Raw genomic sequence first — 17207 nt, 5'->3', positions numbered from 1 at the left:
AAAAAAAATAGGAAATGCTGGAGAAAGCAAACCTCAGCAGGTCTGCCAACATTCATGGAAGGAGAAACTGAATTACCATTTAAAGTCCGGTGACCTTACTTCAGAACTGCCAGCGTGTTAAAGCTTTCATTAGTACATGTTTGTTCCATCTGCAAAAGACAAGGCTTTGCGTAATTAATATGAAATTTCCACAGCACCATACTGTCTAAAAGACAACAGTAAATTGGCTGTCGCTAATTTTTCACACATCCAGGATTTTGATTGCAATACAATGTGCCTTTTTTCCCCAAGAACACTCAAATATTGGAGAAACCCAAGGGACTAAAATTCAACAAATCCTTAGTACAGTGACCTACAATCTAAAAAGCCACATAGATTTACAAAGGAAAATAGTGCCAATTTTATTATGTTTTTCCAGAATATTACTGGCAGGTGTATCATAAAGCCACATATATAATTTTTAACGGTAGTTGCTGGGTTTTCTTGGTTGAGCTGGTAACTAGTGGCTTTCTTCTGTATGTCTGAAGTTAATTATAAACTTGGGTGTATTCCTCAAACTACAGTGATTTTGCTTAAGAACAGATTTTAAGACCTGCCTGCAGAGTTGAAAAGGTTTAAAGTATTGGCCTTCTGTTTCCTTTAGTTTGTTTCCAATACAGCATGATTAAAAAAAGGGCCTCAAAAGAGTTTGTTCGACATTAGTGAAATTTATTTTCTTTTTAAACTTGGGAGAGGCGCCCTTGGTTGAGTGAGATGAACTTAGTTTGACTTCTAACTTGGGTAGCGTTTTAGACCTTGGAACAAGATGGTTGTATGGAACAGTGGTCCCAAGAAGAAAAGATAATACATTTTCACAGTGAAGAGCTAGTACTGGATCCTGACAAGATAAAAATCCAGAAGTGGTTATCTAAATTAAGTGCAGTGAAGCTCAGTTTTATGACAGCTCCAGGAGCAAGCCATCCACTTTCACCATTCAAGACTCAAGTGACTTACACACTCAAATGTTAGACACAGGGATACTGATGTGAATGTATGATGGTACTTAGAGCATTTACAAGGAATAGCATTGAGAGAACTGTACCAGGAATGTTTAGGCTACACAGCAGCAGGTTGTTACATTTCAATATGTAAACAAGTGCTTTGGGATGTGGTTTTTTTTAAAGTGTGTTTTAAAAATTTTTGAACTTGTACTTGCGTTATTTAATTTTACATAGTGTAGTTACGGTTCAATGAGAGACCACCTCATTAAAACATTAGAACAGTCAAGCCAGGTTCCTGTCTGAGATGTGATATTTTCAGTTATAACATCAGCTAGGATCATCACACAGGTATGACTTAAAATGTAAATGTGGGATTTCCAACAGTCGTTTGTTAAGGTGCCACTCAAATGATTAATACAAAGGATAAGAATTGGCAGTAATATATTCACATAATTAGAGGATTAGCAAGCAGACTGAAAGCAAAAGTATGGGATAAACAGGGCAGTTTCAAGTTTGCAGGCTGCACCTGCATACTGTGTTCCTCATGATGTCCACTAATGTTTACAATCAAATTTTTTTTTAAAAACTGTGCAGGAACACATTCTGCCCCACATTGGCAGTGGCTCTCTGAATGAGCACTATGATATAATACCATTGTCTTGCCTTTCCCATTCACAAACCTGCAAAGTAGGTTGTATATCTGAATAGAAATAACATCTTCTTGAATGTCTTATATGAGAAAAAACACTAAATGAAACAACTTTAAGTGAATTAGAGGCTCCTGTGGGAAATCAACATTAAAGTCAAAGTTAGACTTCTTCAATACTGGCCTCAGAATAAAGTACACAAACTGTGTGCTCTCATACAGGTAGAGTACTTCGTATCTGTAATAAATAAAACTTTCAAAACAAAATATAGCACTAACTATAAGAGAGAAACACAATGCTATGTGCGGAGTTGTTGGTTGGTTGGTTTACTTGCTGAGCTGACTGGTTTTACAAGAAACGTTTCATCTCCCTTCTAAGCAACATCAGTGTTGTGAAGCCTCTATTGAAGAATGTACAATAAAACAATGTACACTACTTTTATTGACCCTGGTGTATCTAATGCATGTTGGTGCACTTTTCAGAAGTCCTAGGACTGCCTTCAAGTGGCATGACTACCTCATGCCACTTGGAGACCAGACTTTGGTGCAAGTTTGCAATGGAGCGAGGATCAAAGCTTACACAAGAAAAACAGATTTCAAGGCATAAGGTAAGAACAAAGGATGGGAGATGGGAATGGGAGATAAGCAAGGCTGGGAGGCAAGGGCAGGAACCTAGGATTGCATCGGGGACAACACATCAAAGGTGCAAGTGGAAGAGTTGGACTCAAAGAGGTCAGGTGTGCAGGCAGGCCATAGGAAACATGAAGCAAATGTTAAAGTGAAAGTGGTCACCTTAAGGAGATTATGGTGTTATCATCAGATAACCAAAGGTTAAAGTGAAACAATGTGAAGTGGGGACTTACTGCAAACAGTTGAAACCTTAGTACTGATCCAGGAGGCACTGCACTTACTGCATCTTGCTAACCCAAAATGATCCACTTATAATAAACTTTCATCTTGGCTTGGTCAAATGGGGCCAGTGCGTGAGCACTGTAACCACTTTTATTGCAACAGATAAAGCCAGCCCACCACATCATTATCTGTCTGCTGCTGTTTTAACAAAGTGTAGCTTTATCAAGAAGCCAGGAACATGCATAAGTGATTGTTCAGTTGCATACCTTGCTACTTCTGGAGCTCACAAAAGCTATTTCATGCCCTTTCTTTCTTTCCATCTCTTACTCTGCGGCATATTTGGAAACATTTTAGTCAGAGCTAAATTTCCAGTGAATTAGATAATAATAATCATTTTCAGTTTCACACAGGCAACACGTATAGTTAGAATGTACAGGTTAAGTGGAGAGTTGTACCCTTTAAAATGCAAGTCTGGGCAGTGAAGAGTTGACAGAAATGAACAAATTCATTTTCAAAACGGTACTGTATTTTTGGAAATAAAATACTTCGTTCAGATTTATTAGAATACCAATGCCAAAATGTCTCGGTTTCAAACATATTATTGGAAAAATTATACACGTGATTGAAAACCATAATTTTTAGAAAATGTTTGGTAAATGTTCAATTTCTAAATTCCAAACATAATTCCAAAATAAATTAAAATTTATTTTGTATGTCATTAATAAACATTATATTCCTAGCAAATAGGAACACGAGTAAATTTATTATACCTCAGGTCTTTCTGTAAAACTCTGTCAAAGAGATCTCATTCTGCAAATAATTAGTTTGGAGGAATGCCCTTTTAATTATGATTATTTGTAATAAATGCTATTGCTACTTCTTGAGATGTCTTGTTTGTAAGTATAAAAAAAGTTATGTGACTGACTAAAAGTCAGTGGGGAAATAAAAATGAGCTTGGAATACATGATAAGCCTTCCATAGCTAAAAGGCCACTTGATCAATTCATCTGAAGCGGCTGATGAGCTGTAATTCTATTTTTAGATCAAGTGCTGCTGTTGCAATTCAGATTCAGACAGAATAAATTATTTCAATTACAGAGATAACATTATTGCAAATTTATTTTTAAGAGGTAGTCAGTTAAAAATCTTGACAGCATCTAATCCTCAACCAAAAGGGTAACATTTGCTGGAAAATGAGCTGAGTTATTAGATAAGAGTGAGGGGAATTACATTCCCATGCTTAGTAAATTTGACTAGTTAAATTATTTTATAGTTAAAATTATTTTCCAATCAAAATTGAAGTGTCTATTGGTTAATTTATTTCATGAAATAATGGGTGACTGTCTGAAATGACTGATGTTGCAAATATTTCAACAATCTCAAGCAGAGAGAACAAGGGGCTTGCACAGAGCATAGCCCATTTCTCTTTCAGTTCCAGAAACTTCCAATACTTTCTTTCAAATATTTATTTGCACCTTTGTTCTGGCTATCTGTTTTCATAACCTTGGCCCTGCTGGTCAAAACAATTCATCTGTGCTGACAAGCCATTTGCAGAGAGAGAACATCTCAGGGGAGGCCAACGTCAGTGGTTTCTGTATTCTCTAATTACAGGTTACTGTGCGCCTAAGCTTATTAATATTGGCAACAATAGTGCTGGGTAATGAAGCATTTTCTTGCTGTGTTCAATAGGACTAAACACTTGTAACAGGGTGAAGCACAGCAGCCTTCCATTTGATAGCAGTTCTCATTCCTTCCAAATCCTACTCAACCTGCAAACATCAATCTCAGCAAAAGTATTTTCCACCTGATCAATGTGACATTTCAAGTTAAATCTATTCCTGTAAGCCCTCTTGAATCATATGGCAAATTGTTATCAAAATGTAACTGCTACATTTCAAAAAGCAGTTAAAAGTAGCAGCTTTATTTTCACAAAAATAATGGAATAAGCAGACTACAGGTCTCTGCTATTGGTCCTTTGGAAAGCATCTATGTCTACTAAGTGCAGGAGCTTTATGGTTTCTTTGAAAAACTCCCTGGATTTCTTCACGTCAAAATACTTGGAGTCTTTGGAGAAATTGGGGAAAAAAAACACTAATTCTACGTGAACTTTGTAAATTTACTAGAGAGCTCAGTGGCCTAATTTGGAGTTACTTGCAACTTTTAGGAATCAGCAATAAATTTTCCATTCTTCTAGGTGGAAATGGGGAAGGGTCAAGGAGGTGATGAAGACAGCAGCGAAGTATAAAGGAATGTGAGGAAGACCAACAGCTGAGAAAGGAAAAGGATGAGTTAAGCAGAAGAAAGGAAAAGTGAAAATAAAACAGAAAAACAAAGATAAAATTAGTAAAACCAAGAGGAGGAACAGAGTAACAACAAACAAGAACGAACCATCAGAAACGAGTTGACAGAAGCACACACATTCAGGAACATCTCTACAAAACACAGAACAATGAGAACGAGAAAAAAAAAGATGGGTGGGTAATATGGAGTGACAAGGTAAAAAAGGAAAATGCAGAGGAGTGAGAGTCCAAGGGGAGAAAAAAAAGTGAGGGAGAGATATAGAATGGATCGCGTGTTAATGTGAGATGTTACATCTCTAAAACTGTACATGAAGTAAAGCTGACTAAATGTATAAACTACATTACCTGGTCAGTGAGCTTAGTTAGCTAGATGGCGAGTGTAAATCAGAATGACACCAAATACAAGGGGTAAACCAAGTTCTGGCTGTTGGAGCTCACAGAATCCTCGCTCCTCACCTTCTCATGATTGTACAGTGGATGGGCAGCACGATGGCTGAGGGTTTAGGTCTGCTGCTTCACAGCAGCATGCAGCCACCAGGTTCAATTCCACCCTCGGGCAACCATCTGTGTTGAGATTGTACATTCTCCTCATGTCTGCATGCGTGTCCTCTGGGTGCTCCAGTTTTCTCCCACAGTCCAAAACCAGGCAGGTTAGGAGAATGAGCCATTGGAAATGCAAGGTTGCAGGGATAGGGTACAGAGCGGGGTCTGGGTGGGCTGCTCTTCCAAGGCTTGGCGCGGTCTCAATGGTGTAGGGATTCTACAATTCAATATTGACCATATTCAGGTAATTGGAGAGATCTACCCTTTAAAATGCAAGTTTGGGCAATGAAGAAGTTGCCCAAGAAATTAAAACTATGAAAATGACCCATGCTGGTTAGAATTAGAGATTATGGAGGATTCTGACTGATTCATCTTAATGTTTAGACAAGAAAAGTTAGAGGAATTATAAATTGCTTTAAGTCCTGTGTAACTAAGGAACTTATCCTTCAATCCTCTCAAATGACACTCCCAGTACTCTTAAACAGCCACCACAGTCACCTAATGCCCCAAATCACCTCCCCCAATCTCAGATCCTATACTAGACCAAAATTTCATTCTACCCTACCCTACCTCCTCATCCAATCAAACTCCCTGGACTGGCTCGAACCCAGATGTCACCCTATGCCAGTAGGCAATAGACAACAGGTGCAGGAGCAGGCCATTCGGCCCTTCGAGCCAGCACCACCATTCATTATGATCATGGCTGATCATCCACAATCAGTATCCTGTTCCTGCCTTATCCCCATAACCCTTGATTCCACTACCTTTAAAGAGCTCCATCTATCTCTTTCTTGAAACTATCCAGAGACTTGGCCTCCACTGCCTTCTGGGGCAGAGCATTCCATATATACACCACTCTCTGGGTGAAGCGGTTTCTCCTCAACTCTGTTCTAAATGGCCTACCTCTTATTTTTAAACTGTGTCCTCTGGTTCTGGACTCCCCCATCAATGGAAACATATGTCCTGCCTCCAGATTGTCCAATCCCTTTAATAATCTTATACGTCTCAATCAGATCCCCTCTCATCCTCCTAAATTCAAGTGTATACAAGCCCAGTCGCTCCAATCTTTCAACATATGATAGTCCTGCCATTCTGGGAATTGACCTCGTGAACCTACGCTGCACTCCCTCAATAGCCAGAAAGTCCTTCCTCAAATTTGGAGACCAAAACTGCACACAATACTCCAGGTGCGGTCTCACCAGGGCCCTGTACAGCTGCAGAAGGACCTCTTTGCTCCTGTACTCAATTCCTCTTGTTATGAAGGCCAGTATGCCATTAGCTTTCTTCACTGCCTGCTGTACCTGCATGCTTGCTTTCATTGACTGATGTACAAGAACACCCAGATCTCGTTGAACTTTCCCTTTACCTAACTTGAGTCCATTTAGATAGCAATCTGCCTTCCTGTTCTTGCCAAAGTGGATAAGCACACATTTATCATATTAAACTGTATCTGCTATTCATCCATCCACTCACCTAGCCTGTCCAAGTCACCCTGTATTTTCGTAACATCTTCACATTTTACCCTGCCACCCAGTGGCACCAGTTAGCCTGCATTTTCCACTCGCACAAACCTGTTACCCACCAGATTCCACACCAACACCCTTCCAAACTTGCCTGCCACCTAGTCCTTCGGTATTTTAAATCTTGGAATCAATGCAGCTTATGTTAAAAGCAACAAGAGGCCTGGTTTCAGCGCCAGTCCACTCTGTGGTCAGCTGCGTAGATTCTCGGCTTGGGCTAAACTGTTTCAGCTGGGAATGCTCAAAGGTTTGCATGAAAGCATGTGATTTTGTTTGATCATCCCACAGCCTTTAAATGTGATCATCTTTGGGAAGTTCAGTTTAGTTCTCCATTTAGAAAACCATCCTTAATTTAAGTCTGTTCAATTCACTGGTGTTTCAGAATAGCAAAGTGAAGAAGCTCCTAATACAGAATAATTAATGAAACAGATTATGTCATCGAGTTGAGTTCCATTCTTACAAACATCATTGATATTCTGTGTAAATGGTAAAATCTATTGACATCACCCTGCCTGCAGAGCCTTATCACTGCTCTATTGGCCCCAGCTGGGTAATTTTATCAGGGACATATCACTCAAAATAATTTCAATTTCCTGCCTGCTGAGTTATATACAATTGCAGTTCCAGTCACTACCCTTCTGAAGGCTGCAGTCATATATAATCAACACAATCAAATAAATCTTTTAAAGTGTTTACCATAAATTACCTTGGACAAAACTGAAACCTGTTTTAAGTCTACTTCTGCAATTCTATTTATACTTGGTAAAATTCTCCCACCCCTCATTAACTGGTCTTAACATGTCATGCACTAGCCAATAAATCTCCTGTTGTGACTTTCTGAATGGTATTAACAGAAGGCCAAACTCAGAGTCCTTCCCCTGGCTGTGGAGTTCAGGGATCAGGCAACAGTGTCTTGTTTGCACTCTGTTTGGGCGTGCAATTGCAGCAAATGCACTAACTACACTAACTATTTCATCCCATGGCACTGATGAGGGACTACTTTACAAGCAAAAACAAAAACCACTAAGTCCATCCAGCCACTGAGAATGCCTGGACTGATGTACAGGATAAACTTTCAGAAAGTGCACTGCTGCATTCTATACAAATGCAGTTCCCACAGCAATTTTCCACAGACCATTTTCCACTCAGGAAGCTAAAAGCATATCAACTGTTTAAGCAAGAGTAACCAAATAGATTGTAGACTGCTTTTAAAGTAACCCAATAACGTAAATTATTGCAACAGTACTGCCGAGAAAGGGGCCATTTACTCCCATTGTGTCTCAGCCAACTCATTTGAAGATCAAAAGTCAATTCCCACCTCCTTCCTCTTATTCCTTCAATTGGTTATCCCATTTTGAAGGATTCTATTGAACCCATTTCAAACATATCAATCATTGTACTCCAAATCCTTAATACTTATTCTATAAAGCAATGTTTCCTTACCTCTGTTCAGCTGTTCTGCCAACCATGTTAGAACTATACCACGGTCATGGGCATTCTGCCTTTGCAAACACTTTCTGCTCAAACTCCCCACTGTCTTTTTAAAAGACCTCTATCAAATCCATCATGTTACTGAAGGGTAGTGTAACAGTAATCTTTTTCTTCAGAGTCATTCTAGTGAATCTCTTCTTTGAAGTCCTTAGATCCTTTTTGTAATGTGGTGCCCATAATTGCACGTAATACTGCAGTTGGGACAGAACTAGTGTTTGATGTTGATTTAACAATTCTGCATGATGATGGATCCAAATACTTTTCACCTGGTCATCTTTTGCTCTCATTGAGGATAGGGATATTCATGGATCCCGTTTTTAGTTAACTACTTGGCTGTTCACTACTGTTCTTGACTGGACGTGGCAGGACTGTAGAGCTTTGGTCTTACTGAATTACAAAGCTCAGTCTATGTCATAATGTTTTTGCTATTTAGCATCTTGTGTTCTAGCCTCATTATGTTGCGGCATCGTCTTTTGATATGTTTGGTGCTGCTTCTGGCTCCTTATTTAACCATAGTCTGTCTCCTCATGGATGATAATGGTAGAGTGAGGGATATGCGAGTTGATGAGATTACAAATTCTGGGGGAATACAATTCTGGCACTGATGGCCCAGAATGCCACAGTGACACTGGTTTTGAGCTGCTAATGTCACTGAATTTAGCCTGGAGGTTTGTATTAAACTACTTAGCAGTGGTCATTCCGACCAATATGATTGTCTAGCTCAAATTACTGTCGTGCTCATATGCACCTATATCTGGCGGACAAGCAAGAGGAGATCAGACCTCGGGCCTACTCAAGTTTCCACATGCTTTGTTCAAAAATAGATAGCTCCCTCATTTTAGTTGCGGGAAGCTTTGCACAATCAACTGAGCTGGTTGTGCCCATGTCAATTCCAGTCATTTGTTCTGACTGAACAGCTGGCTCGGCAATGGAGAGTGGCTAAGAGTCACCCACAGTGCATTGAATTTGGAATTCCATGTAGATCAGACCAAGCAAGGATTAGCAGATTTCTTTCTGTAATGGCCATTAGTGAAATAGAAATGGTTTCTAAACAATCAGATAGTGTGTCATTGTTTGTAGTCTTATAGTTGAATTTAAATTCCTCAACTGCTACAATGGGTCTTGAATTCAGATGTCTGGAGGATCAGTTTAGACCTCTGAAGTACAAGCTCAAAATGAAAAAAATATGGAATTGTTCTCTTAGCTGTAGTGTCTTGCATGGTTGAATAATATTACACAAAATAAAACAAAGAGCAGAAGCAGCTTAGTAGGTCAAACATCTTCAGAAGATTCTCATACTAAATGTTAACTCTACTGCTCTCCAAAGATCTGTTGAGTTACTCCAACACTGTTATTTCATATTTTTGGCATCTCCAGTATTTTGCAATTGAACTTCTGCTATAATCTAGGTTCATAGAAAGAACGTTTGTTTGGAAAAAATGTCAACTCACTTGTAGTGACTGAGGATATACACCAGTCCTGGACCAAAAAACAAAGAAGTTGGAGAAAAGAATCCTACTATTAAACAGAGATGATAAAATGTGAGGCTGGATGAACACAGCAGGCCCAGCAGCATCGCAGGAGAACAAAAGCTGATGTTTCGGGCCTAGACCCTTAGGCCCGAAACGTCAGCTTTTGTGCTCCTGGGATGCTGCTGGGCCTGCTGTGTTCATCCAGCCTCACATTTTATCATTTTGGATTCTCCAGCATCTGCAGTTCCCATTATCACTACTATTAAACAGGGAGGTTTAAATAGAGAGCTAATACATAAAGGGTTGCATGTTCAGTGAAATACAAGTCATAGCAAATTATTTTCCTTCTGCTCATTATTTTTCTGACACATTTAGATCACAAAAATTGTTCTACATCTTTTTCAAACATACTTGCTAGGTGAATTGATAGAGAGGACTTCTGTAGCTTCATGCTCTAAATGCAGCCATGTCAGTGCCATCAATGCTGCTGAACAGTTACACAGCTAGGTATCATCTTCCCTTTCTGGTGATCTTGCTCCCTTCATTGAATATGCACAACACCACCTTATAAATTATAACCCTCAAAACTAGGAAGTTGGTTATATGTTACAAATAGTGTTAAAATAATTACTTCCTTTCCTTTAAGGAAAACAATGGGGTTTTGAATTAATCAAACACAAATTGAGAAGAACGTTCCGTGAACCCACTTGAGTAAAAAAGCTTCTCAATAATGTAATTCCTGGAAGGAAATGTCATATTTCATTTCAAACAGCAAGAAATTTTGATTGCCAAATTCTTTGAAGTTTTGTCAGGATTATGAAAAGTCTGACACACTTTAAATTCCAGGGATGTGGCTGAAAAGAATTTCAACTTGGGATCAGCTCTTTATACTAAGAAATTGGTATTGGTACTGCTACTTCTAAAGCCAAAAAATACATAGAGATGATGTTTCTACAGCAATCTTGAGATCAATTGCAGCAAACATAAATGCTCCTACTACACTGACTTTCACTGTATGTAGACACCACTAATTATATTTTGACATTAATGATCCGTATAGATTGTCCATAAGATTTGGAAATTAGCTACAAAATAAAGCAGTGATAGCTGGTTTGCACGCGTGTATTTACATGCATACATACACGTAAGCACAGAGATAACAAGGCGTAGAGCTGGATGAACACAGCAGATCAAGCAGCATCACAGAAGCAGGAAGGCTGGTGTTTCGGACCTAGATCCTGAGGCCCGAAATGTCAGCCTTCCTGCTCTTATGCTGCTGCTTGGCCTGCCGTGTTCATCCAGCTCTAAACCTTGTTATCTCAGATTGTCCAGCATCTGCAGGTCCTATAATCTCTGATACACAAACACACATACATATTTCAAACCTGCATCACTACTTTTAACTATATTGCTTGGTACCATTGCAGCAACCTAAAAGGATAACTGTCGTAGCAGCCCAACTGAGATTACTAACAAACTGATACTTTTTGCTGGCATTAAGACAGGTTGCAGTGGTATAATATTCTACTCATGGCAAGACAAAAAGTGAAATTTAGTGCAACCAACATGAAGCCTCCTTCAACAGCAAAACAGGTCCAAATAGTTTGAAATAATTCAAAGAACCATTCTTCAGCCTCAGTTCATTAAACATATGTAAAGGCTGTCGAAAATGCATCACCCAACTGTACACTTGTTGATAGTATTGATATTTTCTGTGCTCCTTTATGAGTTGGGTTAAAAGCAACTCCATACTGTACATAAGATAATAAGATGTGAGGCTGGATGAACACAGCAGGCCAAGCAGCATCTCAGGAGCACAAAAGCTGACATTTCGGGCCTAGACCCTTCATCAGAGAGGGGGATGGAGTGAGGGTTCTGGAATAAATAGGGAGAGAGGGGGAGGCGGACTGAAGATGGAGAGAAAAGAAGATAGGTAGAGCGGGGAGTATAGGTGGAGAGGTAGGGAGGGGATAGGTCAGTCCAGGGAAGACGGACAGGTCAAGGAGGTGGGATGAGGTTAGTAGGTAGGAAATGGAGGTGCAGCTTGGGGTGGGAGGAAGGGATGGGTGAGAGGAAGAACAGGTTAGGGAGGTAGAGACAGGCTGGGCTGGTTTGGGATGCAGTGAGTGGATGGGAAGAGCTGGGCTGGTTGTGTGGTGCAGTGGGGGGAGGGGACGAACTGGGCTAGTTTTGGGATGCGGTGGGGGAAGGCGAGATTTTGAAGCTGGTGAAGTCCACATTGATACCATTGGGCTGCAGGGTTCCCAAGCGGAATATGAATTGCTGTTCCTGCAACCTTCGGGTGGCATCATTGTGGCACTGCAGGAGGCCCATGATGGACCAGCTTCAAAAAATAAAAATTGAATCTCTTCCTTGTTTCTAGTAGACTATTTCTTGAAATGTAGAAGTGTCCCAGCTGATAGCACGATGATAATATTCATTAAAGCATGGCACTTGAACGGTTGATACTTCACTTGGGCGCAACATTCAAGCATTTTCCAAGGGGCAAAAAAGTCATAACTACAATACATACAGACTGCATTTCAAAAATCAGCATTTATGTCACTAAACTTATTCATACTTTCAGAGTAAATCAACAATGCTGATTTCACCCAACAGCACCACTGTGTTCATATTGGATATTTCTGCTACCAACTCCTTTAGATATATCCTTCAGAGTAGCAATTGGGATCCATAAACTTAAAGAATAATTGACGTGCAAGACCATTTAGCCCATTTTAAATCCATCAAGATGGATCTCAACATTGTCCATCCCCAGCCATCCTAATGCCATTCAAATGTTCCTTAAATAATTTTTAAGTCAATGCATTCACTATACCATATGTTTATTCATTACATTAATCACATTTTCATTGTACTTATCAATGCTACTTTTACACCAGAATGAAGCAAGAGTTCATTGTCTGAAATACTGGAGTACACTTCTACGTTTTTTTAAAAAGAATACAGCAAGATGTACATCAGTTGCATGCATGGTTGGAAAAATGGCAGATGAGTGTTTAATCTGAACTAACGTGAGGTGATGCATTTTGGAAGGTCAGGTACAAGTGGTAATTATACAGTAAATGGCAGAACTCTTGGGAATATTGATACGCAGTGGGATATGGGTGTGCAAGTCCACAGATTGCTGAAGGTGGCAGTGCAGGTAGATAAGATTGTTTTAAAAAAAATCAGACTTATGGCATGTTTCCCTAAATTAGAATGGGTTTTTGACTATAAGATAGACAAGACATGCTGCAGCTTTATAGAACTAAAATTAAGCCACAGTTGGAAAATTGCATACAGTTCTGGTCACCACACTACCAGAAGGACGTGGATGCTTTGGACAGGGTACAGACAAGGCTTGCCAGAATGTTGCATAGCATGGGGGATTTTAGCTTTGAAGAAAGGTAGGACGGACTGGGTGTGTTTTCACTGGAACGCAGGAGGTTGTCGGGTGACCTCATCGAATTTTATAACATTGTGAATGGCATGGATAGAGGAGTGGATATAATGAGGCTCTTTCCCAGGGTGGAAGGGACACAGTTCAAGGTACAAGGCAACTTGTAATAAAAGGCAAATTTTTCGCACAAAAGGTGGTGAGCACCAAGAACGTGTTGTCAGAGGTGGTGGTAGAAACTGACAACAGCAGCATTCAAGCAGCACTTGGACAAATTAGTGAATAGGAAGGGAATAGAGGGATATGGATCCTGTAAGTGAAGACAGTTTTAGCATAGAAGGCCAAAATGCATTGGTGCGAAGTTGGAGGGCTAAAGTGCCTGTTATTCCTGGGCTATATTCTTTTTCTTCCTTTGTTCTTCAAATACCGATAGGATACGTGCTATTTCCTACCTAAAAAATCACCTTGCTAGTTTGATTAACTCCACCAAATAATACAAGTTTGTGTCTTTTGAAAGGATTAAAAATTATAAATCTTCTCTTAAAACCCAAGGAATAAAAGCATTTCTTCTGAGATTGGTATATAACAGCCTTGGAAAGTAAATCTACATTTCATTCTTAAGTGACAAAAGCAGAAATTGCTGAAAAACAACTCAGCATAACTGACAGGATCTATAGAGAGAAATCATAGTTAACATTTTGGGTCCCATAACTCTCACACAGCTCTGACTGAAGGCAGGCTTACCTCCCAACACTTTAGACTGGCAATTGACGAACTCTGGCTTCTTGTCTGCAAGATATCGCTGAGAAATATTGTGAAGGACCTGAAAGAAAGTGCACTTCTCAGAGGCTGTGCTTGCAACCCACTGGTCAAAGGCATTCTCAAACACTAGATCAAAATCAGGACAATCCTGAAAAGAAAAAAAAAGTTTTTATTACTTTTCTCATACTGTAATAATATAAATAAAGAAAAATTAACCTGATTTATTATCAGTTGCTTAGTTTATAACTCAATTAATACTAAATTGTTAATATACCAATGATTGCACATCTATTGGATAATCTTGTACCACTTAACGAATTAATAGGAACTTGACTGCAGAAATTGAACCTTCACCATGAGAAATTCTTGTGCTTGAATTTTTATGCATAATTTTTTTGGTCAGCTTTCATCAGAATACTAAACTATCATAGCAGATGAAACAGTAAATTGATGTAAAATTTACAGTGACAGCACTGCAGGCAGCATTTTGCATCATCATGACACGAGTGCAAAAATATTCAGATAATGCTGCATATGGATAAAATGAGCTCACTTTCTTCCTTTAAATGATTCAAGTTGCTGGCAACAATGTTGAGACAGTTTATTCTCTACTCCTAACAGACACAGAATCTCACAGTAACAGAGTTCCTGAGCCGACCATTCCCTCTACAAAAAGGTTGGTCTTCTACTCCATCACTCCAAACAGCTCTTCACCATCGCTCCTGCTATGGCACATTCCAATGTAATTAAGTATAACACCTGCTCCTTCACCTTCGCCATCCTCATTTGCCACTGCCCTGAATTTACCTTTCAAGTGAAGCAGCAATTTAGCTCCACCTTTGATAACAGTGAATACGTTGATAACACTGAATAGCAATGTAGTCTCCATTACATCGGTAAGACCAAATGCAGAGTAGGTGACTGCTTTGCAAACACCTATTTGGGGTGGTAAGGTGGCTCAGTGGTTAGCAGTGCTGCCTCACAGCACCAGGGACCCAGGTTTGATGCCATCTTCGGCTGACTATGCAAACTCTGCATGTACATTCTCTCTGCATCGGAGTGGGTTTCCTCTGGGTGCTCTGGTTTCCTCCCACAGTCCAAAGATAAGCAGGTTAGGTGGACTGGCCTTGGTAAAGTGCCCATAGTGTCCAGTGATGTGTGGGGTAGGTGGGTTAGCCATGGAAAATGCAGAGTTACAGGGATAGGGCTGGAAAAACAATGGATCTGGGTGGGATGCTCTTCAGGGTGTCCGTGTGCACTCGATGGGCCAAATGGTCTGCTTCTGTACTGTCAGGATTCCATGAACCGTGACCTCCACTGTCAATGAGAATGACCCCAATTATCTGATAATTTGCCATTTCCAGACACCACCTTGCTCTAAAGTTAATATGTCTATCCTGGCTCCATTACGATGCTCCATCAAAGCCAAATGCAAGGTGGAAGAACTAACATCATATTTTCCTTTTAGGCACTTTACAGCTTTCCAGCATCAACAGAGTATAGTATCAGATCTCGAACTCTATTCTCCCTTTTGATTACACGCCTGTCCCAGCTTGCACAAGTTTAGTCAATACAGCTGAACTATTATCTGCTATTTGGATCTAACATTCATATCTACCCTTTACCTATTTTGCTTCTCTGCTACAATTAACACGCACTCTGCCTTTTGCTTTTTCAGCATCTTTATCTTCTGTTTCCCTTGATCTACCTTCCTGCTTTCAATACAAGAAAAAAAATTCTAACCCTCTTCAGATCTGAAGTAGAGTTAGATTGAAATTGAAATATTAACCTTGTAACTCTCTCCACAGAAGCTGTCGGACCTACTATTTTCACTCTGCTTTTATCAGTTACTATTCACTGGGAGTTTTATTCTTGAGGTGAAGACAAATCTGTTTGGTAACTTAATTTGCTATTAATCAATGGCCACTTAATTTCAGAGTCCATCCATTTTTATTTCTGTTTGAATACATGTCAAAAAGGCATTTTCAATTTGCTGTTTCTGACTTTAAATAAATGCATCAGTGCACACAGTCGTCATTGTGAGATATCCACGTATAAATGATTTTCACTTTTGCTTCAGAAGTAGGTATTCCATGTACCAATTTAAAAATCACAAAACAATCTATTTAAATATCCTGCTCTCAGGAAACTACGCTAATTTAATTTTAGCAAACTGGTTTAAAGTGCTAGTTTACTTGTTACACAGCATTAGCTCTTGCCCCAAGGTTTTAGATTCATCATGCAACTTTTGTTTGTAATTTGTTCATGGGAAGTCAATGTCACCAATAAACTCCGTATTCATTGCTTATTCTGCACTACCTTTGAGAAATCAATGGTCAGCTGTCTTCTGACTTTATTACAGTCCACATGGTACAAATCTATCAAGAAGGGATTTGCAGAATTTTACCAAAATAACAGCAAAGGAGCAGTGACTGAGTTGCAAGTCAGGATGGAGTGAGGCTTGCTCAGGATGGTGCTCTCTGCATCCGCTTCCCTCATCCATGACTTCTGTGAAGTAGAAGGGTTTCGAAAGTGGCCGCAAAAGGAACCTAGTCCAGGTGTGCAAGTGCATCTTACATTTGGTACACACTGCATCCGCTGGTTTTGATGGTACAGGGTGTGAATGCGCCACATTGACCTTGATGGTGTCGAGTTCAAGAGTCAAAGGAGTGACAGTCAAGTAGGCAAGCAGTCTTTTTATTAAAATTCCAATGCTGCCTTATTGATGGTGGAAAGATATTGTGAAATCAGGTGTTTGGTGCAAGCTGCAAAATTCCTACCCTCTGGCCTGTTCTTTTTGTCTCACTATTTCCAAGGCTGATTGAGTTAACCTTTTGGTCAGTATAGCACACAATATATCCTTCTTTAGCAAGGGAACCAAAACTGTATAGTAAAATGCTCCATGTGCAATTTCACCCAGCTATGAGGAAGCAGTTGAGTACATTGGACACAACACCATGACTGTAGCACTGAACACTTTGGCATTTCAGAAGCTTGTTAAGAGATTGGAAAGTGTTTAGTGTTTATGTCCAAAAATGCCCAGATAATCTTAAAGTCACTGAAATGTATGCGCAGCAAGCAATTAAGAAAAAACTGGAGTACAACCCAAGTATGACTTCTTCCTCCAGTTGAAGACTAACATACTGCTTTCCTTATGAACTGCATGAGCCCAAGAGCATATAGAGAGCTTTCTTTGCCTTTTGTCCCTGCAAAGATAGTGATCCCTTAAATTTAAAATCATG

The 17207-nt window shown here is 39.7% G+C and overlaps 1 protein-coding gene across 2 annotated transcripts in view; it reads right to left on the bottom strand.

Moving 5' to 3' along the window:
- The window catches only part of stxbp6 (syntaxin binding protein 6 (amisyn)), a 188411-nt gene that overhangs the window by 41052 nt on the left and 130152 nt on the right, over nt 1-17207 (bottom strand). For both annotated transcript variants that reach the window (XM_059649208.1, XM_048538196.2), the window contains exon 4: nt 13948-14113. In XM_059649208.1, coding sequence (XP_059505191.1) covers nt 13948-14113 — 166 coding nt within the window. The remainder of the gene's footprint in view (nt 1-13947; nt 14114-17207) is intronic.

The sequence above is a fragment of the Stegostoma tigrinum genome, chromosome 10 (assembly GCF_030684315.1).
Source record: "Stegostoma tigrinum isolate sSteTig4 chromosome 10, sSteTig4.hap1, whole genome shotgun sequence".
NCBI classification, from domain to species: domain Eukaryota; kingdom Metazoa; phylum Chordata; class Chondrichthyes; order Orectolobiformes; family Stegostomatidae; genus Stegostoma; species Stegostoma tigrinum.
This window is presented reverse-complemented; position numbering and strand designations above follow the sequence as displayed.